This window comes from Scomber japonicus, chromosome 24 (assembly GCF_027409825.1).
Source record: "Scomber japonicus isolate fScoJap1 chromosome 24, fScoJap1.pri, whole genome shotgun sequence".
In the NCBI taxonomy this organism is placed as follows: domain Eukaryota; kingdom Metazoa; phylum Chordata; class Actinopteri; order Scombriformes; family Scombridae; genus Scomber; species Scomber japonicus.
Genome location: NC_070601.1, coordinates 7,988,320 through 8,016,194, shown reverse-complemented (window position 1 = coordinate 8,016,194; position 27,875 = coordinate 7,988,320). Strand labels below are relative to the sequence as shown.

At 37.8% G+C, this 27,875-nt stretch overlaps 2 protein-coding genes and 1 long non-coding RNA gene across 5 annotated transcripts; 1 reads left to right on the top strand and 2 right to left on the bottom strand.

Moving 5' to 3' along the window:
- The first annotated feature begins 483 nt into the window (after window positions 1–483).
- On the top strand, window positions 484–1,915 carry LOC128354516 (uncharacterized). Of its 2 annotated transcripts, none has more exons than XR_008321072.1 (4): window positions 484–520; window positions 1,401–1,438; window positions 1,568–1,626; window positions 1,800–1,915. It is a non-coding gene; the product is annotated as an uncharacterized LOC128354516 (long non-coding RNA). The 2 variants fall into 2 exon arrangements; XR_008321073.1 differs by lacking the exon at window positions 484–520 and adding an exon at window positions 917–932 and having other exon boundaries at window positions 1,401–1,461; window positions 1,565–1,626.
- Window positions 1,916–10,749: 8,834 nt separating this feature from the next.
- Window positions 10,750–16,768, bottom strand: LOC128354515 (NF-kappa-B inhibitor zeta-like). Its single transcript, XM_053314739.1, is given in 12 exon segments — window positions 10,750–11,107; window positions 11,307–11,474; window positions 11,602–11,712; window positions 11,835–11,996; window positions 11,998–12,153; window positions 13,279–13,425; window positions 13,532–13,637; window positions 13,724–14,025; window positions 14,224–14,315; window positions 16,001–16,145; window positions 16,233–16,324; window positions 16,726–16,768. Coding segments are annotated over 10 exon segments (1,356 nt in total). The 5' UTR covers window positions 16,074–16,145; window positions 16,233–16,324; window positions 16,726–16,768; the 3' UTR covers window positions 10,750–11,068.
- Window positions 16,769–18,737: 1,969 nt separating this feature from the next.
- gk (glycerol kinase) lies at window positions 18,738–27,698 on the bottom strand. Of its 2 annotated transcripts, none has more exons than XM_053314397.1 (20): window positions 27,581–27,698; window positions 26,105–26,178; window positions 25,844–25,950; window positions 25,643–25,720; window positions 25,377–25,456; window positions 24,630–24,767; window positions 24,418–24,527; window positions 24,248–24,314; window positions 21,806–21,841; window positions 21,629–21,696; window positions 21,499–21,541; window positions 21,294–21,374; window positions 21,134–21,212; window positions 20,908–21,004; window positions 20,721–20,805; window positions 20,511–20,631; window positions 19,836–19,979; window positions 19,626–19,712; window positions 19,329–19,415; window positions 18,738–19,055 (listed from the first exon to the last, which is right to left on the bottom strand). In XM_053314397.1, the coding sequence occupies exons 1-20, from the start codon at window positions 27,671–27,673 to the stop codon at window positions 19,045–19,047; spliced, it is 1,686 nt and encodes a 561-aa protein (XP_053170372.1). In that variant the 5' UTR covers window positions 27,674–27,698; the 3' UTR covers window positions 18,738–19,044. The 2 variants fall into 2 exon arrangements, with proteins under 2 accessions (XP_053170372.1, XP_053170373.1); XM_053314398.1 differs by having other exon boundaries at window positions 18,738–19,049.
- Window positions 27,699–27,875: the final 177 nt, after the last annotated feature.

The following is a 27,875-nucleotide window of genomic DNA, read 5'->3' as shown; positions in this document are numbered from 1 at the left end:
GCCGACTTGAGTTTTGGAGGTGGTGGGTTCGATTCCCGGCCTGCTCACATATCTGTCTGCGTCCTATCGGCCTAAAATCCCAAATCCTCCAAAGAGGATTGTGGATGTGTTTCTACTGGTTGCCTACAGGGGGCAGTATTCTAATTGGAGTTTCGACCAATGCTGTAAAGTAACATTAAAGATCAATGACCCTAAACGGGGATTGAACCAACAACCTTAATTTCAAGTGTCTCATGCCCAACACTTATCTCACTGAGCTATCCTAAAGACTGAATTCGAAAATTTTATGTTGTACAAATGTTGTTGTTGAGCAGTCAACCTATAATACTGTATGTTTTATCGTCCAGGGGGAAATAAACTAGTGGTCGCTCTGTTTAAGAGACGACCTTTGGAAGGGCGTCTCTTCCCATAATGCACTGCGACAGCCGTATGTTATAAATATGAGCGTGCCTTTCGCGCTGGATCTCAGTCTAGAAGAAAGACGTGTGGGAGACGTGACTCTGATGTCTGTTTAAACGTGGTAAGAATTTCAGCTTTTTTAAAGAAATATATTATTTTACTAAATTCGTGAAAAAGTTCAAGTACTTTTATAAAATGGCGCTTATGAGTCGTTTTTTGGCGGTTTTTGCGTGACCTGTTCACTTTACTGTGCTGCCGGCTAACGTTACTGAACGTGTTCAACCAGGCAGCTGAACTTGAGCACTTATGTGCACATATTATGTCACAAGGATTACCTGACTTTAGATATATAAACCAGTAATTAAATCAACTTTTTGTTCATTGCCTGCCCTCCAATTTCTGTGACACTTGGTGGCTCCATTGCAGCACGTTATGACCTTTATGTTTTGTTTCAGAGATGCTGGGTCCCCCATGACAGAGCCGCTGCCATGGGATGAAACTACCAACCCCCAGCCTTTTTCTTTGGAGTAAAGGTAAACAGAGTTGTGATGGTTCACTTTAAGATTCACATTGCATTCAAAGCATTCAAGTCATGTCCCAGAACTTTACATTTCTTTATTTTTCACATCAAATTATTTTTTAGTGATTTTTAAAAGACAGCAAAATGTTTAAATTGCAGTAGATACCACATCATGGTGGCTGTTTCTTTCACTCCAGTGCTCAGTCAGCTGTCCAGGCAGTGTGTGTCTGGCTCAGTGTTACAGTGCTGGTAGAGTATCTCTGGATTTGGCTTTGGCTTTGGCTGCAGGTTCTGTTTTAGAGTCTGTCGCTGAGCTGCTGCAGAGCTTGGCCCAATGGGAGTACAAGGCTGCACACTTCAGACTCACTCCTATAAGGAAGCTTTGAAGTTGAACTTTCATAGGTGGTAGAAAATAACAGTTTTCAATCAAAGTAGCCATATGACTTGATGATGTGAAGTAAATTTTCCTTGACTGTTGCAGGCAGAGCTACTGATGAGCTGCTCAGTGTGGAGATGAAGGTCATACTGCAGACTGACTGAAGGTGAGTGATGCAAAACCAGTAAAACTTATATTAATGTGGTGATAATCAAACCCTGAGCAGTGACCAGTATTGTTCCTGCTTTAACTGACTATTTTCTCTACAGCAGTGTGTGGAGCAGCTGGCCTATAGGGGGCAGTACACAGCAGGAACCAAGACTGATGTCAGGTATGTATCCCCAGTCCTGTACTGCCATGGCAGACTTCTCTATCTGCAGTGGGATCTTAGTATTGGGAGAGAAATGTCAGGACTTTGGCACAGATTCTATTAAGCTAACATGTGAATTGCAATTTCTTTTCAAAACTCAAGTGCTCTCTAGTAATGTGTTCTCTTTTTTTTAGTGTTGCTTGACTGGTGTGGAGAACTGGAGTCCACCTGCTGGGATGTGACCAGGCACTTCTGCTCAGCCTGAGTTTGAGGATGAAATTTAAACTGTCAAACATTGAATGTAAGATCTGTGATGGTTGAATAAAATTTGAAAAATCTGCAGCAACTGTTTCATGGTTTATTAGGCTTTTTTCCCCAGATTTGGCCACATTATCAGTGTATTCAACAGATAGTGCAATATCTCACAACTACATGTCAATACATTGTAGGTATATCAGAACCAAAGCAAGTTTTACCAAATAACTGGCACTAAGTACACTGAAGATTTAACTAAATGAGGTGCTAGTAAACACCATTTGTTACTTCTAATAAGGAAATGGTGCATTTGGACCATACAAATGAACTGCTGTACATTGTACACAGCAGTGCTAACGGTTGGAAAGTGACTAGATGTGATACACCACTTGGAATTATGGTACATGAAAAGTCAGTGACTCCAAAATAGAGTTCAGATCAGACTGGTTCTGATACATTTTTCAAGAATAAGCTGACACAAGTAAATTAAAGACAATATTCAGTTGTAATGTAAAAGCATTTTATTACAAATTCAGTTTAAAAATTACAATCTGAATATACTACCAATAGTTAAAAACAAAACACAAGTGGACTAGGGCTAGCAGATCTCTAGGTGTGCCAACATATACTCACTTGTGAAGAGACCTCAACCAGAGGGACAGACCTGTCCCAGCAGACTGGCCCACAACTCCACTAAATCTAATAAAACTATAAACTACAAAGGTTAAACAAAAATAGATGGTCCTAATCTCCAATATTTATAAGGCTGTACTAAAGAGGGCAGGCAAAAAGCAGCAGCAGATGGTATCCTACAAAAAGAGACAGAGTTAGTTAGCCACCTGCATACACAATAGAATCAAACTGTCCAGGCACCACTTTCCACCATAGTAGGGAAAAGGGTGTACGAGCTGGAGACACCAACAGAGAAACTAAGCATAAAAAACCAAAGCTAGCTCTCAGAAACAAGAACTTCTGGCAGTTACATCTCAGCATACCGACCTCCGTCCAGACCACATGGCAGCAGAAAAGGAAGAACAAATGTACACAGGTGTCTTAAATAACCTTACCTTGATTAGAGGCGGGGCCAAGCCTGGGGTTGCATTCAAGATCTACTGAGCTGAGGGAGCATTCAGTGTTTGACCAACAGTGGCTATATGGCAGGCTACATACAAATGCATTAATTCATTATTGGTTTGGACCTCCTTTGTGGAATTTGGTGGAAAATTGGATCAATGTGTTGGAGGAGACTCTATAGAAAGAAAGGATGCTAACATGACAGTCCAGATATACTCCTATTCTGTTAGTCTGCATTGGTCGTAACTCCAATTAGAATGCTGCCCCCTGTTGGCAACTGGTAGAAACACATCCACAATCCTCATTGAAGGAATTAGGATTTTAGGCCTATAGACGCACACGTATATGTGAGCGGAGCCGGGGATCAAACCCAGCCACATGGCCCTTTGTGGAATGAGTTTGAGATGCCTGCTGTCAAGTAACATTAAAGATCAATGACCCTGACCGGGGATTGAACCAACAGCCATAATTTCAAGTAGGAGGTAACTGTTTGTGGGGAAGGGAGCTGTGCACGAGGAAAGAAGTATCTTTTTTTTATTGCACTAAGTGCCATTCGCCGAAGCAAATGGCACAGTCAAGTTTAATATAACCCCCTAGTTCCAGGTGTCCGAAACTTGGGGGGGCCAGTCCCCCTACGTTGCCTTCCCGTCCTCCTTTGCGTATCTTCTCCTACAGCTATCCTGGATTTGAACCAGGTGCTTGCACGATTCACTTTGACCCTGTTATCTGGGACAAACCCTCTACACCACAGAGTGTGTCCACACTAAGAACTTTTCTCCGGGCGCATTTATCTTCTTAATTTGGATGTTGGACTTTAAAACTAGTGGATTTGTCACAACGTGTTTACCAGCAATGCTGGGATTTGAACCAGGCATTCTATCACAAACACCTTATGATCTGAGACAAACCCACTACACCAGGGAGTGTGTCTGCACTCAGACCTTTTCTCCGGGCGCATTTATCTTCTTAATTTGGATATTGGACTTTAAAAGTGTGAAAGAATTGAACCAACAACCTGAAGCTTCCCAAGCACTCTTCTAACTGCCTGAGCTACCTACACTCACACTATAATATGAGTTTTTTTCCGAGGTTTTCAGTCTTTATTTGAACTTGCTACCCTTAAAAGGAACAACCTGCTATTGAACTGACAACGTCTGACTGAAAGGTCAAATGTTTTACTCACTGAGCCACTGGCTCTTCAATGTAGACAAAGATTTTCTCACACTTTTCACTCTGTCCTCCTGACCTTCTACATCTGCAGCACAGTCTTCTCACAGCCTGAAGCACCACAACCATCATGCTGCTTTCAGTTTCTTAGAGCTTTTCCGCCTTTTCTCAGAGTGTCTGACTTGAAAATGAGTGTGAAGTATAAATGGTGTGTAAATCTGAGATAATAATATATGAGGAACATAAAGCGGGGCTATTGTGCAAGGTGAAATCCTGAGGAGCAGCAACACCAGCAGATGGCACCAGAGAGTGTGATGGTGAGAAGACTGGTGCTCAAACTGCATACAAGCCAATGCCTGTTACAAGATGGTAATTTGTGTTAATTTCCCTTATATTTTCATTTGTTGATGTAACATAAACGTTATGATGTGCATAAATGTCACCAAGATCTCGTGTTTTTTCAGATTAAGATGCTTCAGATACAAATTAGCATCATCATTAACTCAAATCTAGCTGTAATTGACACAAAGTCTAGACATAATGAATGCAAGACTCTTCTTCCTTGACTTCAACATTTATCTGAGCAAATGTTAGGAACAAGTTTTTAAGAAACCTTCAGTGAAAGAAACTCTCTGAGGCAGCAAGTTGGTTTTAGTGAGTTTATTCTTTAAATGTGGCAGGAAAGGATTGTTTGCTATAATATGAATGAAGACATATTTTCTGCTATTCCTTCTAAAATCATATAATTATTTTAGGTAAAGAGATGGTAAATCATAAGAAGCATATCCAAAACCACAATAAGATTTAAACCAGCACACTGCAGATTGTTATTTTTGACAGCAAACTGAAACACACAGCTTATGTTATAAATTATTCATCAATCCTATTTGTATGGAAACAATCTTTTTACACCAATAATGTCCACAGCTCCATTATTTTGACATCTGACTTTAATTAATGCTTTGTCAGTCCTACTTGTAGAGACAATCAGGAAACTTACTGCTCAAACTGAGGCCACAATAAACTTGTTACAATGTAACTGAGCAGGGTCCAGTTAACTCACTTCTAGCATAATTGTAGGCATTTCACACAGACTTAGATGAACAAATATTAAAATGACATGCAAAACAGCTGGTAACAACAAACGAGCAACGTTAACTTAACGTTACAACAACAGGTGTTTAGCTACAACAGCTAGCAACTTTACCTGCAAACAAAATAGCATTGTTAGCATTGGCTATGTTCTGAAGTTAACAGCTAACTACGTTGCTGGCAGGTCAACAAATTTAAACAGTGTTTTGTTGGAGACGTTTGGTAGATAAGGTCAACAACAAAAACGTTTGACTTACTTCATTACTACTGCATCAGCAACTCAGTCTCCGTCTCAAACATGGTGTGTTTACTTTGAAAATCCTGGTGATTATCTCTCTCAGTTGTGGGAAAGTGGCAGAAATATCACTGTATAACAGTTATGAATTATCTAAATTATATAGTAGTATAGTATATATAGTATAGCTACTATTTGTTGTTTGGTTGTATTTATTTCATTTCGCTCTCCTTAAACTGACAGCTGCGGTGGTGCTGAACTGCATTACACCCACGACAATGAAATAGGAAATACCCCCAAAAATGGGATGTTTCATTATACGACGTGAACAATGCTGTTAGAAACACACAGTTACAGTCATTATCTTGAAGGGACAAACGGCACAAGCACAACTATGGAAGATTAACCATGTAAGGTGCTCGGCATTGAAACCGTTTTACAACTTATTTGATACCTGGAAGATGAAACACTGAGGTAATTTGACTGAACAATACTCACAGGCATCACATTTGAATATAGATAGACTACAGACAGCTCTGTGCAACATATGCAAGTAAGTAAGGCAAGATATGCAAGTTTACTATGTCTATGGGTCAAAGACTACCTTCATTTAAAGTTTATCTTAGTTGTCCAACACATTTTTCTTCCTTAAAACGCACACTGCACTATTGGTCAATGGGGGATGCAAATTCAAGCTGAGAGTCCATTTTTTAATCTTGTGGTCGTTAATTCAACTGTCAGCAGAATAGAGTCTTTGAGGCTACAGCAGCAGCCATTACACTATTATCTGCTATACACCTTAAACTGTACATAGGCCTAATACAATGAACAGAGACCATTTATCTTTTTTTTTCTTCCTCAGTGTGTTATATTTTATCTCCACTCAGGATAATTTAGTTAGAGTTTTAGTTACAGTCATTATCTTGAGAGCACAGAGTACACAACTATAGAAGTTTAACCATTCAGCGTTCAGCAGTGAAACAGTTTTACAGCTCATTCAGACAGAGTTTGATACCTGGTAGATAAACACTACGCTGATTTGAATAAGGAGTACTCACAGACATCATATCTCAACGGGTATGTGCAACAACCAGCTCTGTATTCAAGATGTGGAAGTAAGTTATACAAAATATGCAAGTTCACTGAGCTGAGAACTTTGTGCACTGTCCTTATTTTCAAATTAATATTTCTCCCACAATTCCTCTTTCTTCTTTAGCAACCAGATGATAACTCATTCAGAAGTACTCTATCCAAAGGTATTATACTACACACACAGCATCATCCACAAGAATCAAGACTTTGACAAAGCAGTACTGTATTCTTCAAAGCAATGTGTACAGTAGCCTGGTGTGTTCAAACAGACCACTTAAAACTTTTAAGAAGAGCAACAAGGACAGAGTGTGAAAATGTGCACCAGTGTTCATCAAAGTCAAAGTCAGTAAAGTTTCTATTGAGCACACTATTTACAGTGTTTAATGTCCAACTCACCCTTGTTCGGGTTGTGCTGTGGCCTCATAGACTCTCTGCTGCTGATAGTTTGGTCATTAATGATGATAAGAAACAATGACCACAAGATTTAAAAAACTGACCTTTTAGCTTGAATTTGCAAACCACCTTTGAATGAAAACTAGTCTATACTACTATAATCGTTTCACACGAAGGCTTCTGAGTACTCCTCAGTCAAATCAGCTCAGAGTTTCATCTTCCAGGTATCCCAACTCTCTGAATAAGCTATAAATGGTCCCTACAGTTCATGGTCTTATTAGAGTTATAGAAGTTATTTCTCATAGTTCTTCTGTATTTAAGGATATTGAGTTTGAATAAGACTACAAGGTTAAATACTAACGTTACCAGTCCCAATTTTAAGGGAGAAAAAGTAAAATGAGAATAAATAAAGACATATTCAATATTTAACGTCAGATACTTATCATCATAGACTTGGTATCCATGATAATGCCGAAGCCTGTATTGCAGTCACTTCATGATTATTTTATTGTTTCAGGAGTTATTTGCCTTCAGTTCTGTCTTCAGCACATGAAACACATGCTGACCAAACTGAGGTCACACTACAGACTTTGGCAGTTAAGAGAACTGTAGCAATAAAGAAACCCCCCCTTTGTTTCATAGTCCTTGTGCTGTAGCATTTTAACCTCAGCTACTGTTCAGATTCAGTCTGCTGGGGTTCAGAGCCAAAACTGCCTCATTGCCCATATAACGGCTGCACTGCATGGTATGACCTTAACTGGACTTACTTACTTTACTTTGCATAATCTTTGCAAATTCAGTCCAGGTGGTGCGTATCCACCTGGACACAATATAATGGACTCACCATAACCAGGTTGCAGCTTTAGAGGGTTTCCTTCACTGAAGACACTTTGACCAACGGACTCAGCTGAGTTGACCAACTTCTGCCTGGACCACAGCGAGTGAACCAACCAACCAACCAACCAACCAATCTGCCATTAACCCAACAAGAATAAGGTAAGGGAGCTCTTAAAATTTCTTGGTTGTCTGACTTTTCCTCAGTGAGCTTCACTCAAGTTTGCTCCATCAAATTTGTTAAATGAATAAATGAACAAATGCACATTGTTAGTTTCGTACTTGCTAACAATAATTTTCCATCCTGAATCTGCACAACTTTGATCATGTGGCTAACAAAATAATTATGTATGTATGTGTTCAGGTAAAAATGAGTCAGCTGATCAGCAAAAATGAGCTAGTCAAACTGCAAAGAGAAACATTAATTTCTGATAAAACAATCTAATAATAATATTTATTTCAAAGCACATCTGCATAATACAACATGTGATATGCAACTCTTTCACTTGTGCTTTAAATTCAATTTTTGTTGTTGTTTTTTTTCTTCTCTAGTGAATCATGAGGATCCAGTTTCCATGTGTGCTGCTGGTGCTGCTCTGTGCCGCTGGACTCTCTGAGGCTCAGTACTTCTTTGACACGCACGTCCGCCAAAGAATGACTACGACTCGATGTACTACAGAATTGACTCCTTTCAACGACCGTCCCTCTAGTAGTTATCGCGATGGCTGCAAGCCTAGACATGACTTCATCATCACCAACGATGAAACTCCACTCAGGGCCCTATGTCGTGGAAGACAACAGGATGAACGAGTGCGAAGTACTCAAACTTTTCAAGTTATCTCATGTACACTTAATAGGGACAGGCTGCCAGGCTGTTTCTACACTGGTTCAAGTAATCCCAATGCCCACGTTACAGTACAATGTAGTCACAATGTTCCTTTCCACTTAGTTCATACAGATTAACATTCCTAACAACTTTGACCACTGAGTTATTTAAAAGTTCTGTTTTACTGGATATAGAGAATTCAAGTTTAAAGGCTTAACCACATGATAATTTCATTGTGTTAATGATAATTAAATCTTCTATTGATACTTTTAACAGAATTGTCTTGGAATTAATGTATTTCTACCGTTGTCTCTTTTAATGTAAAAGTGCACAACTGTACTGTGTTAAAAACCTACATATTTAGACATTTACTGTAATTCGAAAGACATTCCCTGCTGTTGACAATGGTGTTACTAATAAGAGATTGAATGATGCTACAGAAAATGTATAAGACGATAATATATGATGTTAATTAAAAACAAAAACAACAATAAAACTTGAACTATCCTATCAGCATGTGAGCACTATTCTTTTCTTTCCCCTTTTTGGCACACAATTTTTTTAGGGTTGTTTAAGAATGATGCAGTCATTCACTAACTGGACTCTTTCTGTAGGCATCTCAAGAAGTCTTGAAGCACAGTGGCCCCGAATATCAGCTTCATATTCAAAAACGTATACATTATAAAACACAAACAGTGAACCAACCAAACAAGTGTACTTCTCAGCCAAGCAAGATGAGGAAACTTATCTTGCTGAACAAATATTTAGGGCTGCAACCAACAAGTATTTCAATAACTATCTCTCAGAGCCCTTCTTTTGTCCTGACCATCACTCATCAACCCAAAGATATTCAGTTTACTGTCACAGAAGACTTAAGAAACCAGAAAATTCTGATCGCTGGTTGTTTGTAGTCCTTTCATTACTGATTATTGTAGATAAATAATCAGACAGGAAGGGAGGTGCCACCTGCAATAGATAATAGCTGTTATAACATATTTAGCATTTAACCCAAAATGTTAAATAACCACTTTGCATAGAATCAATCAGCAGTGGAGATCACAGCCAAAATCTCCTTTGCCTGTACATCTGCATCATTTTTCTGGGCAACAAAAATTACTAAATACTTGAAAGTTGCATAAATGAGCATCATTAATTCTTCTCCTGTGATCTGGCTCCTCCTGGCGGCTTGTTGGAGAAAGGTATGTCTACTAGTTTGTGTGCAACCCTGAGGCACTGTTTTCAACCAGAGGCATAGCCTGAAAGCTGACTGAGACGGCCCCTTAACTGCACTAGACTCAACAGCCTGGCAACTGGACTTAACATGGAGATATTTTAAACAGCAGGAAGCCAAAATTACTGAGCAGTAGTTTGAAATGTTTAAAATGTACACCCACATTACATACGTAACTTTATGTAATGTGTACATGCAGTTACGTATGTATGTGTAATGTAACAGACTGTTAATTTGAAGTCACTCCCTTGGCATAAATGCAATTACAGCTCTGATTTGGTTTAATATGTTATGATTGTTTTAGGGCCACTGCTACCAAAGAAACAAAAATCAGATCTCAAAATTGTATCTGAAAGTTTTAATATTGAGAAGAAAAAAAAGTCACAACATTCCAAAAAACAGACAGACAATCTTAAAGGACCAGTATGTAGTATTTGGTGGCATCTAGTGTTGAGTGTGTAGGACATGCAAAAGCCAGTGTTTGGTTTGCCTAGTCTGCACTACTGTAGAAACATGGCGTTGGCAATGTAGATCTAAAGGGCTTGTGCACAAACAATGATTCCTATTTCCAAGGGATTATACATTAATTGAAACATTTGTGAATATTAGATTCCATTTCTTACAAGTCTGTTCCAAAAGATGCCACTAAATACTTCACATTTCACTTTTGTCAAACATGAAATATTTATATCTATGACATGCTGTATACAATTTCAACAACTTTCATAAGCCAACACTTTTTTTTTTTTTTTTAAAGTTACAACTTATTAAAATGATTTCACCAACATTTTATATCCCCCCAAAAACACACTGCACCTTTAACTAAGTATTTCTACATATGATATGCTGCATAACATTTCCATCCTCTACTTTCATAAACATAAAAATGCACTTAAAGTATAGTGTATATATATAAAAGTATAACAGTTACAATTCTTCAAATGATTGTTTTCCATTTCAAAAAAAAAAAAAGATTTCCAAACCCATGATTAAAGTTTCCCTAAATATGTAGAACATCTGTGCGATAATGCTAAGATACAAAACATTTAACAAACATCATAATTTCTCATCATACAGCAATTCTAATGTATCTAATGTAAAACAGTTAAAAAACACAAAAACTCATAGCTAAATTTTCTTTTAAAGCATTACAAAGTAATGAACATTTGGACATGTTTCACTGAAACAACCAACATCTGCCCTGTATAGGCAAATAGTATTATGATAGATTGGACTGTCTGACTGACAGTGTTCTTGAGCTTACTTAAGCATTAATATATTTCCCTTTCAGGATCTGCCGCACCTGAAAGAAACAAAAACATGTTATTCATTTTTTGCTGCTTTTTGCTATTTCTGCCATTTTCTTGTTCTTTTTTTTTATTCAATAATTGATTTAATTTTATTACATTAATTAAATCATCCTTGACACTTTGGTAACATCTTTCGTCTGATGTTCATGCCAATAAAGCCTATTGAATCACAATCATCTTTTCACATTCTACCTTTTCACCAATGGGTCCTTCAGGCACCAGTTGAGCCGGCAGTTCGTTTTCAAAGTTTCTGGCCCCGGGGTCAGCTCCTTTTCTCATCAGCAACTTCACGGCTTCCACCTGAATTTTATGATTTGGCAAGGAGCTGACGATGTGCAGGGCCGTGTTTCCACTGAACGTCTGAAACATGCAGACACAAAATAAGTCAGTATGGCCAAAGCTGATGAGCAATGAGATTGTTGTGAAGTCAGTATCTTCTGAGATGCTAATACACAAAGTACAGAGTGAAATGTCAAAACTGACTAACCTTAACATTCACAAAGGTCAGTGATGAAGGGTGTTCAAGGAAAATACTCAACAGCTCCACATTTGCCTCCTCTGAAGCTATGTGAAGACAGGTTCGTCCACTTTTTAGATCCTGCAGATATGAGAAAAAGATTTGAAACTCACTTCTAATATCTATGTTAATTTGTTAGTGGAAATCCTAAACAGTTTCTTGTTTCTTTAGAATTAAATGCTGTTAAATAGCTGTGAAGTCACCTTTGTCCCATAGGAGGCGCCAATGAGCAGCAGAGTCTTTATACACTCGATGTGCATCTGTCTCCTCTGCATCAGCTCCGTTGCCATGTATGAACAAGTATTTTTCACACTCCTCAGCTCTTTCATCACAGTGTTGTGAGACCAGACGGCAGCATGAAGCGGCGTTAAACCTCCAGAGAGAGAGAGAACAGAGCAGTATTTTATGATTGTTATAGGATGTATAAAGCTTTTTGGTGAAAAAAAAATGGCACCCACCATCATAATTGAACATTTCAACATCAATCAATTGTCCACTTCCTAACAGGGTCTTCCAGATGCTCTGTGGAAACAAGTGTGAGAGAAATAAATTAATATAGTGCAGAAAATACTGAATCTACAAGACTTCTCACTACTTCAGCGAAAATAGATGTACATTAACAGATAGCACTCCTTGTTTGACTTAAATGAGCACATATGACTTTTGCAAATATGTGGATTAAAGTCCAGAGTTTGATTTACATTTTCTAAGCCACGTGATGACTCAAAGGTCTGACACAGAAACACTTGATAAAACTTAACAGGCTCAGTGTTTCATTAACAGTGTTATAACGCAGTTAAAAATTAACAGGTCAGATAAGGTGCATCACTGAGCATTGTGACACCTTTAGGAGATTCATAAAACTGATACCAAAGTGTTATTGACTCAACACAATGTCAAGGATTATTGGATAAGTCAGAAATCCTGTCAGAAATATGAATAGATGACTTTGACAGCAAGTCATCAGCTAGTTCTGCTAGTTGTTTCTCTTCATAGGACAACCAAGTTTGAAAACCTCTGACAAAGTTCACTGATTACAGTCTTCAACTTCTTCAAGGTAGATTTTGAGGTTGTGATTACATGAAGAGAAAAATTTGAAACTGTAACAAATTAAACAGCTGAAAGTGTGTTTAATGGTTGCAGTTAAGCTTTGAGATAAACTGGTGAAGTTTTATTATGGTGGTTTATTGTTACATGAGACTTACTTTGTACAGTTTCACACCCAACATCTTGGTTAAAGATTGAAATATAAATATAAAACTGTAGCTCAGCTGTGATTATTTACTGCACTCAAGTTTTAAAGTTGTGGATTCAATCTTGACTCTGTAATGAATTTTGGAAATCCTGTGAGTTCATTTACTCACAGTGACCTACAGCGGCAAGTCATTTTATTATAGACTTTGTCAATCAAAAATCAATCAGTTGTTTGATCTGCTGTGATTAAGTCATAAGTTGTATAAGAGGCTGCTGATATTAACAAGGAAACACAGAGGAGTGTAATTCGTTATCTGATCTCTCACCAGATATGAAAAATAGGAGCCAAACTTATTAAACAAACATATTTGAACACATGCTGCACTGACATTTTATCAGGTGAGTTAAATCAATTACCTATTAATTCTTTAAGCATGATGTGTGTTTTATTACCTGAAGACTGAGATAATGTCCTTTCTCAGCACACACATGCAATGGAGAGCGGCCCCATAAGTCTCGGGTGTTGATTTGTGCTCCTTGCAGCAGCAGGTCTTGGACAATTAAGTGCTGATTGATGGCAGCTGCTAACTGAAGTGGTGTCTGTGTAACAAGAGAAGAGCTTAACAACACTTTAAGAGAGCAGGTCAAAATGCCACAAAGTGTGAAGTAATTGATTTAACCTTTATAACCATGTTAGTGTTCATACCTGTCCATTGTGCTCTTTTATGTCCAGTGAGCCACTTTCCGCCATTTTTGAAGCAAGCACATAAACCAGAGCCCTTTTACCTTGTGCCACTGCTATGTGAAGAAATCTGGTAGTCAGAAATTAAACAAGCAATTACTTAGTGAACAAATGCAAATAACATCCAAATAATGACTTTTTTTTATGAATACATACGTGTCACCATCTGCGTCTTGCATCTGCATTATCTCAGGAGAAATTCCTTCAACCTTTTGAGCCTCATGTTGTATTTGCCATTGAAACAAAGTCATTTTGAACTCAGAAGTCAGAGCCATTGGTCCCTGCAGAGGTGCATGTTGCATTGGTGGAGGGGTGATGTGGTTTTGTTCAGGCACAGCAGGGGGGAAATAAGGAGTCATATTGAGGTTCGCTGGTGCTGGAGGACTCAAGTCAGGGGCTTCAAATTTGAGAGATTTACATTTATGCTCTGAGTTGTCATCGTGGCAGTATTTCCTTTTCTGAAAGAGAATAATTTTCATATTCTTTCTTATTAGAGTTCAGTTCAGGTCTATTTTATAAGAGACACGCCCACATTTGGTGCAGCCTTGACATGTTTTGCATACGGAAAACCCAAAGAGGAATGCTCAACTTCTTCCTCATACTAGAGGAGTTCAAAGTCTGTCTTTCCTTATAGATAAAAAATGAGGCTAATGTACCCGTTGACTCTGACTGACCTGGCGGCTCATTATTAGCAGCTGCTTCACCGTCTTTTGCATCACTTCTGGCGGCTTGTGATCAGTGAAAAAGCCTGGGGGGAAAAAGAATAGCTGAATGTGAATTTTTCCTTAGTTCAAAATGAAAAACACTCTCAATCTAGGATCAGTATATTAAATGACCTGGGCTGTTGTGGCTAGCAAAGGTGCTATCTCAGATTTAGGGTTAAAGAGGATACATTTTGATTAAAATTGATTTGACCTGAGCTTGGAAAAAATATAATCTTTATCTGGAAACACGGCCATCATATGCGGCATTGAAATGACATCTAAATTCTCAGTTTCATGTCTCTCAGGTCCTGTTTTGTTGCATTATATGTGATTGTTGTAAATAAATGATGTGTGTTTTTTCCTGCAACACCTATTTTACACTGCCATTTTAGTCACATCTACTTTGTATTAGAGATAATGTATCTCAAGAGACTCCCTGGACTCCTCTGGTACCTTCAACAAGCCCACATTTTTTGATTTATTATTTTTTTAAAAACCTACCACATCTGTACTTTCAGTCTAAAGCAAATTAGCAAATGTTAGCATGCTAAACCAGGGAGCTAAACATGTCAACATTGTAATTTTGAGCACTCTTTTTGTCTTGTTCACAAGATATTACCTAAAGAATAGGATCTTCCTAGAGATTGTATATTTTTAGCATATTTCTTTACATATTAGTTGTATATTGAAATGTAAGTAGAATGAGTGTTTAAAAGGTTCACGAAAAACAACCAGATAAGTGGTTTACTGTTAGCAGCAGAGTTAGCTTTACAGGACTCCAACTTAATTCCTCATCCTGATAAAGTGTGCCAACAGACAATAGTTTTAAAAAAAATTATTTGTGCTTAAGAAATAGCAAAAAATGTCTGACAATTAATAACAGGGTCCTTTTGCAATAATAAAAACGCTGAAATAGGTTTTTCTTGCTGGAATCATTCATCTTGTTCATATTTAACAGTAGTTTTTAATTGTCTTTAATGTTCTTATGGCTCAGGGAGTGCTATATAAATTATGTTACATTGTTGTCTGACCCTCAATATAATGACAATAAAGCTATTGAACTGAAATGACTAAACTAGAAAATTAAAAAAAAAGTCATTTAAGTCAAGGGGGACAAAACCTACAGTCTTCCCTCTGTGAAAAAACTGTATTTAAAAGTTTATCTGAGGCTAATATGAAGCTTCCGCCGTTCAAATTATTCAAATCAAGATATCTTTCGACTTTACAGTCTTTCTAGTCATTGAAGCTCAACAGGGAAACACAAAGAGGAAAAATCATGCTAATAAGACTGTAATTGTGGCAGATGTCCACTTGATAGGACTAACTCAGACTCAGATATATTTTTAAATGACATGCTGTTACTGTAGATTTCACTTACACTGAAAGCATTTCTGAAGAGGCTCTTTTAGCCAGTATGATTAAGAGGAATGATTACAACGAGGAAAACCTCACAGGCAGGCTTGACAGATTGTGAACCTATCGTTTAAGAGAAGTAAACTACATAGTAAAGTGCTGGCTTGAGCTTTGTTCTCTAATGTCAAAATGTGACAAGTTAAACAAACACGTCAGCAGCATAGCCTACTGTACTACTGTACATGAGGAATCAAAGCTTGAGGGAGAAGTAGAAACACAAAGAAAAGAAAGTGTGTGGGTAGAATTTCATACTTCTTAAAGAAAGTCGTGAATGGGGAGCATATCTGATGTCAAAATTATAAAAACAGATCTTTACCATTAGTGCTGGAGTTGATCCCCGCTGGCAGAAACTGGCCTCTTCTGGTCTGACTGTGAATTTGATCCAACATGTTTTTTAAGGAGTCATTTATTAACACTCAACTCTACCTGTGAACGGACGGGTATCTCCACCTCTTGATTTCCTGGGAATGTAAACTGGGTGTTAGCTCAGTGCATTGACTTTTTAATGACAGAGTGAAAGAGAAAAAAATATGCCAGGAGTGACTCACCTGTCTGCACTTTTCTTCTTGTTAGTGTGAGATCAGAAATGAGGAACAACCGCCACACAAAAGGTGGTACTCCTGAGTCCTGACACCACTTCCTGGTTGAGAGGGTTGTAGATAGGATTTACGTTCAGTTTCAGGCTGACTCAGAGATGTATAAAACATATATGAGGACAGGATCATTTAAGGAAAAAATAATTAATTCAACTCTGTATCTGACAGAATTTTAGTTAAAGTTCATTTCTTAACTAGAAAAACAAGCTGTCAGTTGATATGCAAGTAACATGAATGTGATGCAGATATGCAAAGAAACTGAACAATAAGGCCTTCATGAACTAATCAGTAAACAAACCTGAAATATAAATAATGAAATTTCAAGTGGAAATATAAACATTTAAAGTTGTGATATTTCATTGACAAATACACAAATAAGATTGTGTGAAAAACAGCAACAAAAACAATCATATTCTTTAGTTTAACACATCTGTCTGAGACTTACTTGTCAAGCTGAACAACCCTGCTGGAACATCTGCACAACCAAGCTGAGAGAGACACTGCACACTGTATAAAAGTGTAGGTATTAAATAACTTGAAGTTGTTGTTGGCACAAACCACGCCCTCTCCAACGCTCCTATCTTTTGTGCTTTCCCCCCTAAATGAAAAGCAGGTTATTCTTGGATGTCATCCAAACACTGCATGTTTGTTTTTAAGTTTGCCTCTGCTATCTGATCATTACAACCAAGGAAATGAAGGTTATTTTCGAACATGTACTGTGTGTGGTTTAAATTCTACAGTCCTTACACAACAAAACAGGTTCATGTTCACCTGGTTTTATATGTGATATGTGATCAATTTTAGTCTCTATTTCAGTATTTAAATGTGTTAGTTATAATCTTAAAGTTGCACCATACAAAACGCAGCTGCCACAATGAAATTCAGAACTAAGTGAGTTTATTTTTCACGGCATTTATTCTCCCATAAAACCTGTTTCCATACATGAGAGATAATGACATAAACTCAACATTTCCTCATTTCAAGCCTGTTACATTTACAAAGCTGTGCCTGTTGTATAATTGTTCCTGTTTGTTCCTCTTCATAAAAGTCCCGAACCTTTCAAGGTATGGACGACTTAAATAGGATTGTACACGTATTAAAACAGGGATATAATAAGCTCACAGCAACATGCACAGTCAGTAGCAAAAGGGTTGCATTTGTTTTCATTGTTCAGTATGTCGTAATGCATTCATACATATTGATTTGCAACTTGTAATTTCAAACCTTTAACAAGCTAGGGCAAACACTAAACCATCTTTCAAACCTGTTCTGCCTCCTTCATCAATCATCAAAAACAAATACCTTCATTTTTGTTTCAGATTCACACGGAAGGTAAACATATCATGTTTGGCAAGAAAATAAATACTGGCTCACTTCTACTTCCTCAATTCTTCAAACAATGGCAGTTTATTAAGTGGAACTACTTTAAAAATGGATTCATATTCCCGTGGGTTTCCTCTTTAATTTAGTACTTAGGTACTTTACTCACATAAAATTGCTCTTTCATTTCAGTGCAATATAGTTGCATTGGCAAGGGTGTGTATCAAATGTTTTGCATAATTTGTATTTTTTTGTGCATTTCAGAACCATAAAGGAAAAACTGCTGATGGAAGCATGCAGTTTTCCCTGATAAATGATTATTAATAACTTGCGACCAGAGTCAGAACCAGACCAGTCTTGTGGAGGCTAACTTTGTTTGTTATTATCACAACCCTATAAAGCCAAACTGTCCAGAATGTTTAAACATTATAATCATATATTAACTATGACAGTCCTCAAAACCTATTAGACCACCACAAAATGAATTAGTTATTAACTTGCTGCTTCACATTTCATCCCTCCATGGTGCTTTAGGTTTTTTTGGCGTCTAGCTTTGAGAGAATTTTGAATGCTTTTAAATGTCAAATTCACATAATTAAGTATCTGATTATTCCTAGAATATCTTTCATAGCATGTGTGAACACAGAAATCAAAAATTGTCTGCCAATTCATCATTGCCCTTCATTGCATGCTTGCACATTAAACAACATATTTTCACTGATTCAAGTATGTATGAGAACGTCACTTTATGCTAAAAAGCAACCTTGTCAATTCAATGTCTCTCTTACCCTAAACCTGATCCCGTCATGTTTTTTTTATTCCACTACAAACTAACTGTGTATTAATCCCAACTGTTAGAAAATATATATATGTACACTCTTCTAAGTACACAGCTCCCACAAGACAAAAAAAAATAAAATAAAGTGCTCTAAAAAGTCCTCTGTAGCGCATAGTGGCCAGTCTCACAGGATTGTGAAGGTAACAATGAAGTGAAAAACAAAGTAATGTAAATTAAACAGTCAACTTCACATAATACAGAGATTAGAACAATTGGCTCTACCATCAGCAAAGTTTCTAAATAATCTCAGAATTCATATCATTTCAACACTGTAAAAAAAAAAAAAATACTACATTGTAAATCACGTCTAATGTACCAATGTGTTCTTGTCAGTCGCAGACAAAAAATATGAAGGGGAAATAATCAAGAAACAGTCTCGTTCGTTAGTTCAAATTTCACCCTGATCTTCCAGTCAGCTGTATGTGTCAGCAGGAGCGACTGACACGTCTTTCCTCTGGAATGCCTTTTGAAAAAAAACAAAAAACAACAACAAACAAACCAAAAAACCCCCCAAAAAAACAGAGTGCAACAAAGAGTACAAAGTGGTGGTCCGGCACAAAGAGTTCCCGCTGTCCTCTTCACTTTAACGCCTCCAGGAGTCTCAGTCTAGTCTGGGCCTGATGGATGGAGACAGAAACACATTTCAGCTGAACACAGGTTAATGATACATTTGATATTTTAATGAAAAATGCTTTACTTCATTAACATCAGTGAGTGTCTAACCCTAACTTAAAGCTATCAAATACGTCATTCTACCACTATGTTTTTAAAATGCCCTATTTACTCAAAAGTCAAAACAAGATGTTATCATGTCATGTCATATTCTGGTTAAGCGTCTACATGTGTTCTTAATGCCAAACAGGATATTTTGTCGTCATGTAGACACTGACCTGCAATGTATTTCGCTCCGATTAACATCAACATGCTGCCCATTATGTAAAAGCCCAGTGGCACGCTGCTGAAGATACTAGGTTCACCTGATGGTTATCCGAAACCAAGATTACATTAACATAGAAGGGGAAGACAGAAAAAAAGAAACAACTATATAAAAAGTCAGAACACAGGAAGTAAATATCAGACCATCTCACAAAAATCTAGCTGAATATGATGTCCAGTGTAAATTAAACTGATCAGATCTAACAAAAATCATCATGTCTTTAATTTTGTGCAAGTTTTGTTTGGTGTACCGTTTCCATTACAAACAGGCTCCGTCGTCTCCCAGTTCATGGATTTCTGCACTGCTCTCTTCCACCGTGCATACCGAAACTCGCTTTCTGTCAGACACATAAAAAGAAACTCCTTTTAAGTTTTAAATCAGCAGGGGGAAAAAAAAACTCAAACACACAAGCCCTCATGTTGCCTGGTGTGTAAAGATTGACAGGCTCAGCTCGCAGCACCTTCAGGGTTGATCTGAGGCTCAAACTTCTCCGAGGTGACTTCACTCAGGTCCTCCGGGTTCAGACTCCACACGCTCACACCCTCTGCTGCTCCGGCTGCCATCGCTGCCCCGAGAGCAGTGGTCTCAGGCATGGACGGCTTCACTAAAAATGACAACAACAGAATTATTATATATATTAGATTATTATTAGTTGTAATAATGACAGTCTGGGCAAGGTCTGGGCTTTTTCAATGACTCTTTCCTTTTGAAATAATTATTTTCTTTTCTTTAAATCTTAATTGTTGATAGGCATGAGTGATACTGGATGTTTTTAACAGTTGCTGTGAATTTCCTGTTATTTTTCAACACACCAGCAGAGGGAAGTATTGCTACAGAGTAAGATTGACTTAACCCTTAAACAGGTGACGTGCACCAGGAAAAGGTTTTTAAAATGATTGTGAGATAACTAGTAACATAAAAGTAAACATCTCATTTTCCACTGCTGCCTCTTTAAGACTTCATGCTTTTTAACACATCGTAGGTATGCATGTATATTACGTTATATAGAAATATTTTATCATATGAATGCAAAGAAAATGTATAAATATGCAATGTTATGTGCTACCATGGTCCCTACAGGCACACACATCACTGAATACCTACAAATGTGTTCAGATGTGACTGACAATCTTACCAACAGGGATGCAGAGTATGTCAGCCTGCAGCTGCATCAGCAACCTGTTGGACGTCATTCCTCCGTCCACCTGCAGCTGAGTTAGTGGGATGCCGCTGTCCTGATTCATGGCGTCCAGAATCTGCACCCAAACAAACATCCTAAATATTACAAACATACCTGCATCCTATTAAAATCTATATTTTTGAAAAGAAGTACAAAGGTCTTTACCTCTCGTGTTTGAAAACAGACGGCTTCCAGTGCAGCGAATGCGAGGTGACTCTTATTAGTAAACTGAGTCAACCCACAAATAATCCTGTGACACAAACACAGAGTGAGAGATTTAGTGAATGAGAGATTATAAACACCTGATTACATCATTTCAGACATGTTTGTGGTACTACAGAGCAGCTCTTACCCTCTTGCGCTGGGCTCCCAGTAAGGCGCATAGAGACCCGAAAATGCAGGAACAAAATAACAACCGTAGGATGTGCCGACCGATGCAGCCAACTTCTCTGCACGGGAAAAGATGGAAAAAATGGAAAGAAAAGGAAAAGTTGACACCATGACACCACATCATCTAGAGATTAAATGACTGTAGCTCATTGCATTAGATTTGTCTTCAAAAGACCAACAGGACGTACCAAGCTCTTCAGAAGATCCTATTATCCCGAGATTGTCCTGTAGCCAACGCACCACAGCTCCTGCAATGGCCACGGAGCCCTGGGAATGAAAGGATGTCAGGAATGATTGTTTTTAGGGCAGGAAATATTAATGTCAATGTGTATTTTGGAGATACTCTACCTCCAGTGCGTAGCAGGCGGGTTTGTCTCGACCTAGTTTGTACGCCACAGTGGTCAGAAGGCCGTGGTCAGACATTACAGGCTGTAAAGTAGCAGAAACAAGAAAAACACAAGTTATTAAATGCAATTTTGGAAGCTTGTGACAATTTAAAAACTTAATCTAGACATCATGCGACAGATAATAAGAAGAGCATCATTGAGTTTACCTTGGGTCCAGTGTTTCGCAGTAAAAAACAACCAGTTCCATACCTGAAACACAAAACTCTTTGGTTACATTTCTAACAAAGGAGATCACACTCCTCTCAACAACATGATCACAATGCAAATCTTTCTCACGTGTTTTTAGCTTGTCCATCCTGGAAACACATCTGTCCGACAAGTGCGGCTGATTGATCCCCGAGACACTGGTTTTAAAGAGGGAACACATTTATCAGACGATGTCTCTGCCATAGTCAGTACATGGAGACAATGCTGGCGAAATAAAACATTAAAAAAAAAGAAGATAAAACTTACCCCTGAAATGGGGATACCTGAAAGAGCTCCTGATTTCTGCCAAAGGAAAAGATGACAAGTTTAGTGGACTGTGCTCTTCATTTTTTTTCAGTGTGTTTTCTTCTATAATTTGTTGTATATTTAGCTTTTAACAGCATGTTGAACTTGTGGAGGAACTACTTCAATATTTACACCAATTAGATATCAATCAGAAATATTCAATTCTTTATCAGTTCACTTTCATAAAAAAAAGAAAAGGAATAAATTATCTGTGAACTGATGATTTTCCAGCCAAAAATGACCTTTAAATTATACACCTGAGTATAATTCAAGTGTGAATATTTGCTGTTCAAATATCAAATCAACAGCAATACTTTAACAGAAAATACAATCAGTAATCAACAGAAAAAAATCTTCATGTTTAATAACTATGAGCAACAAACTTGCCCAGTTAAAACAAAAAAGGGAATTACTCGTATTATTTGACTACATGGAGCCAAATAACAACAATATCATGTTATTCTAGCACATAATCCATATATAAAGCGTACTGCAACAATGAAAACACAGTGAGGGGAAACAGGGGCAAGTGTGAACCTGGATAAATCAAAATGTCTTCACTCCTATGTGCGGCTGCAGGTCTGGTTAGACGTTGGTTAAATAATGCTGTGCTAAAGAGTGAAGAGATTTAGGAGCTTTTGGATGGGACGTTGCAGAGGATGGTCTGTCAGGAAAGCTGTGGGCGACCGGCCGGGTAGCATGCCATGACAGAAGCAATGTGGGACAGGGACCACCCAGTACATTTCCAAAAGAGACACTGTGTGAGTGTGTGCAGGGGAGCTGAAAGGGATTTTGGGCCCCATGAAAATATATCACATTGGGCCCCACCAATCATGCACAACTGCTGTAACCACACCTCTACCTGTGAAGGCTTGCAACTCTCTTATAGTCCAATACTAAATTCAATGTTTTCTGAAGTTGAGCTGTGAAAATAGGACACAGGACTGAACCAATTCATGTTAATAGAGGGGGGTTTATGGGCAATACAGAGGCTTTGGGTGGGTCATTTTTGTCAATAAATAAATAAATAAATAAATAAAGCGTTAAATAAAATACCGTATTTATGTCTATTGAGGATTGTAAGCTAATTAAAAAACAACAACCCATGTTGTAATGTTTTTAGGGCACTTCTCAGTCATGGGCCCTTAGAATGATCCTAACTTTTCACCCCCTTATGGCGCCCCTGAGTGTGTGTGTGTGTGTGTGCGTGGTAACAATAATGAATAATGGTAACAAAAAACAAAAACACTACTAACACAAACTTTTCTTTTTGTTTCTCTTTTTGTTTCTCCGCTGCTCAGGATCATTAAGAATCATGTTGATGGAAATAGTCAATAATCAAAAATCAAATAAATCGTGCAAGTCTGTGGGCAAATATTTGCGTTACATTACATTAAAAACTAGAAATCTGTTTAGATGTTTTTTTTTAAAGCTGATCATTTCCACAGAAAGCTATCATAATTAACTGGGTGATGTCTTGTTTTACCAGCCAAGATCAGTTTAATAGTTCATTTTTATTGCAGTTGACTAATTGATGGAAAACAGCAAAAACATAAGTAGCCCAATTTGTAATAATAAAATGTTGAAGTTCTGTCCACATTGAACTGGTGTCGATATTTATTTTTTGGTCTGTGTTTCTTGTTATTGTGAAGCGACCTTGGATTTCATGAAAGGCACTATACAAAATAAAGTTATTATTATTATTATTTTATTTTGTAATTTGGTAAATTAATTCACACGTTCAATGCCTAATGTTGACTGGAAAATATATCAAATACCGAAAAATATCATGTTATTTATGTACATCTTAATTGCTACACTTTAACATCATGGCTACCTCATCTAAGCAAGTGTGTTTGTGTTTTTTCTTAATGCCTATATTAAATAATGGGACATGCGGTACATTATTAGAGCTAAAATGACAGCTGGTATTTCCTAAAATCTTTCCTAAAATCTCTTGATACAGATCTTGGAAATGCACTGTGTTATGTTTATTCACTTTGGCCATGGAGAAGCAGGACAGATTACTTTTGCGTGATGACTATAATAGTGATGGGGAGGATTACTTACCCGGCTAGAACATATTTTCTACCAGTGAGAGAAGAGAGACAATGGCACACACAAAAAAAAATGCCTAAAAGAATTTCTCAGTCAAACCTTCATGCACTTTAAAACAGTCTGGAAGCACACTAATGAAACAAGAAACAGCACAAACAAACATAAAAATCCCTCTTTTATCTTATTAGTGACCTGTTGCATGAGACATCCCACTAGAGTCACACTAGACAGTAGACACACACATGAATTCATTAAAAGTTAAGAAAACATTTAACATAGTGAAACTGGAAGTATGGCTTACACTTGGCTACATAGAGTGTAAGCATAATTTATGAGGATGCTTACCATGAGGCCGTATATTTCTGAAGAACTCCTCACCCTGGGCAAGATCTCCATAGGAATACCAAAATATCTAAACCAGACAGAGGAGCAATGATTTAAATCAATACTGCTTTCTACAGATTTCATCTTTTATTATTAGGGATATTTTTCTAAATGAGTTGCTGTTGTCATACTTGCAAAGTTCTGGGTCCCAGTCCATAGTATGAATGTTAAACAGCATGGTCCTGCTGGCGTTGGTCACATCTGTGCAATGAACTCCGCCAGACTTCCCCCCAGTTAAACACTGTTGAACAGCAATGAAAAACACACACAAAAAGTCCATTTCCACAACATCAGTCACTTGTATCTCTTCTTATGTGAAATATGAGTAAGTCTACGATCTTACCCAAATGAGCCAGGCGTCGACGGTGCCGAACATGGCGCGGTGAGAAACGACGGCTTCGTGCACCTCGCTCACGTTGTCCATCAGCCAGCGAAGCTTCACCGCGCTGAAGTACGTGCTGATGGGGAGCCCCGTTTTGTGCTGTGAGATGACAATGACATTAACAACTCTGCCTGTGCAAAAGAAAGTCAGTAGTTTCTTGAAAAGGGGACATTTTCTCTTATTTTTATACTGTAATGATGCTGGATGTTAAACAAAAGATCAAAAGTCCAAAACTGGTGAACATATAAATATAGGCCGTCTGTTTTGTAGCTTTTGTTGTTAAGATCATTCACAGATCTGGACTCAAACATGTGCTGTAATGTAGCCTTCTGATCCACAGGAAGTCTGTAGAGGAAAGTGAGGGGCTGCATCAAGGGTGTAAATCATGCAAAGTAATCCCTGTAGAACCCAAGAATAAAAACATAGACCTAGAAATATGCATTATCAGCCTCCTCTCCAAACTCTCTAATCAGAATCACAGTCAAGTATGATTATACATAGAAGGAATCTGACACTCTCCATCATCTAGAATACTGTTGATACATTTCATGATAAAGTGATTAGTGACCTGCTGATGTGTGCAGTTGAAACAAATAAGGAAGATGGTAGTTTATCTGCACTTCCAACTTGCTGTCGAAGCAGAAGCAGACAATAAATCCACCTGTGGAGCTTCAGAAGGCTCTGAAATTAAACAAATGAAGGTCTCACTTTTAGGTGGTTCTTATTCCTTCCCGGAGTTTTGTTGATCAGACGTTCAACTGTTGATTGAGTCCTCAGGTCCAACCACACTAAAGAAAAACAGACACAATCGAGGTCAGTCCAGTGTTTGTGTTTTTGCTGCTATTTCATTCAAATATTCAATATGAGTTACATTTAAGCTACATTTACACTGCTTACATGCTGCTTCTATGGTAATAATGTACAGTTAATGAAGCGTGCACAAAGGCTGACAGCACACAGCTGGAAAGCTTTACCGATGGCGTTGTAAAGGGGCTCTCCTGTCTCTTTGTCCCAAACCAGCGTGGTCTCTCTTTGGTTGGTCACTCCAATAGCTGGACAGTTTAAAGCAACATTGTTAATTGTATACATCTCTGTCATAATGTTTAAATGACTATGTTGGAGTGTTGCTTTCAGAGTGCAGGTGGCAGCATAGTGTCTGTTCAGCCTGTGCATACCTTTAATGTTTGAGATGTCTATGTTGAGCTGGGTGAGTTTTTCACACGTCCGCTCCATGCACTCGTACACCGAATGCAGAATTTCTTTGGGGTCCTCCTCCACCCATCTGAAAAGCACATTGTAAAAGAAGAAATTAGCACTTTCACATTTCTATTTTTTTTGTGTGCAGCTTTTGTAATTGTATAATGTTTATAGACAGCTCAAAATACATCTTAAAATACCTTTTAATGGTTGTATATTAAGACAGAGTTTTTACTTACCCCTCTTTAGGGAAGCTCTGTTTGATTTCAACTTGATGATGGCTGAGAAGCTCTGCTGTTTTTGAATTAAACACCTTCAAAAACAAAAACAAAACAAGAGCACAAGAGAGAAGGAATGTAGCATCAGCTGATTACAGATTGCTTTAATCTTTATTCATCCAGGGGAAAGCTGACTGAGCATGCAGTCAATCTAGGCCTCCTCGTGGTAGCTCTTCATGACTGCAGGAAAGGATTTTTAATGAATTAAGCTGTCCAGCAACTGTATTATATAATGATTACCAGGAAGAACAGACACACCATCAATAATTAGAAATTGCAATTTAAAAAGAGCCTAAAAAGAGTGACAAAAATCCTTCATTGTGTACTTTAATGATTAATATATTTGGATACACCGTAATTTAAATTTTAAACTTTAAATTGCATTGCAGCAGTGTTTCACTCTACAGTATAACAGACCTTTTAGCCTCACCCTCTGTGCTACAGCAATGTTGTTAATCTGCATGGCCAGTATCAACTTTTTATAGTTCACTTATCACGGCCAAAAATACCTCTGCACATGCTGCATTTACCAGAATTAGCTGTCACAGTTTGTGGTTGTAGAAGTTACAGTTTGTGCTTAAAAGATTAAGTTTACTGCATTAAACAAATTATGTCATGAATCAGTATTGCATATAATTTTGATCCAAAGGTTAAGAGTGCTTGACTCATGCCAATAAAACTGTTGGCTCTGAACTGTCAGCACACACACAGGAAATTAAAAAAACAAACATCTGTTCTTAGTAGTAGTTTTTTTATTACTTACTATTCCTTTTGTTATTTCCTTTTTTCCCATTCTTCATTCTTTCTTACTTTGGGATGTACAGTAGATATTGTAAAGTTGTTTATCCTTTCTTTTTTTTTACCTTTTTTTTTAAGTTAGAAGTCATCATTTTAAGTGATCACAATTAAGAAATAAAGAGTATTGAAACACCTTTAAAAAAAGAAAAAACAAAACAAAATCTGGAGCCATCTATTAGATAACTTACTGTCTTTGAGGTTAATCAATGACATTTCTACTGCTGTTGTCACTAATTTTCTTCTCCTCTCAGTCCTTTTCTCTCTCTCTTACTGTGGTATGTTGGGATATACAGTAGTTATTGTAAAGCTGTCCTTCTTTTTACCTTTGTTTTTGGGAATGACCTATTTTAAGGGATCACAATTAAGAGGATTAAAATACCTTTTAAAAAGAAAACCTAGAGCCATCTATTAGATAAATGATTGTCTTTGAGGTTAATCAATGACATTTCTTGTCTTGTTGTGTGCTGCCTTCAAGTGCTGTTGGAAATAATAATGTATCTATTTTAAAAGGTTTAGCAGGACAGAGGCTAACAATGAATATTAATAATGTTATATATTTTTTTAATAAGCTCAATAATGAAGACAGGTGTTGTAAAATGAACCCAAGGACGCCGCCAGCTTTGATTTGTGATGTCTTACCAGGAACCGGGTGGAGCTCGTCCCCTGGTCGATAGCAGCAACCAGCGGCCCCAGCATTATCCGGTGTGAAGAGGCGGCCATGGTGCCGTTCATGGACAGCCCCGCAGCTTCGGCACCAGACCGGGTACTGCAGAGGAAACCGGATTAGCACCACCACAACCCGGTAAAGCAGCTCAGGCTTCACCAAAGAAGGGCGCTCGGTCAGTCGCATCCATAACGCGTCAACAGTCCTCTTGGAGCTCGATGATGACGCACATATTGCCGTCTGCTATCTTTCCTAGGATGGCGCAGGAAG

What these genes read in the sequence shown, in the direction of transcription:
- gk (XM_053314397.1), bottom strand. Translation starts at nt 27,673, where the DNA reads ATGAACGGCACCATGGCCGCCTCTTCACACCGGATAATGCTGGGGCCG. An exon ending in TCGACGCCTGGCTCATTTGG is followed by an intron (nt 24,528 to 24,629) that starts GTAAGATCGTAG and finishes GCTGTTCAACAG; the next exon opens with TGTTTAACTGGGGGGAAGTC. An exon ending in AGGATCTTCTGAAGAGCTTG is followed by an intron (nt 21,005 to 21,133) that starts GTACGTCCTGTT and finishes TTTCCCGTGCAG; the next exon opens with AGAAGTTGGCTGCATCGGTC.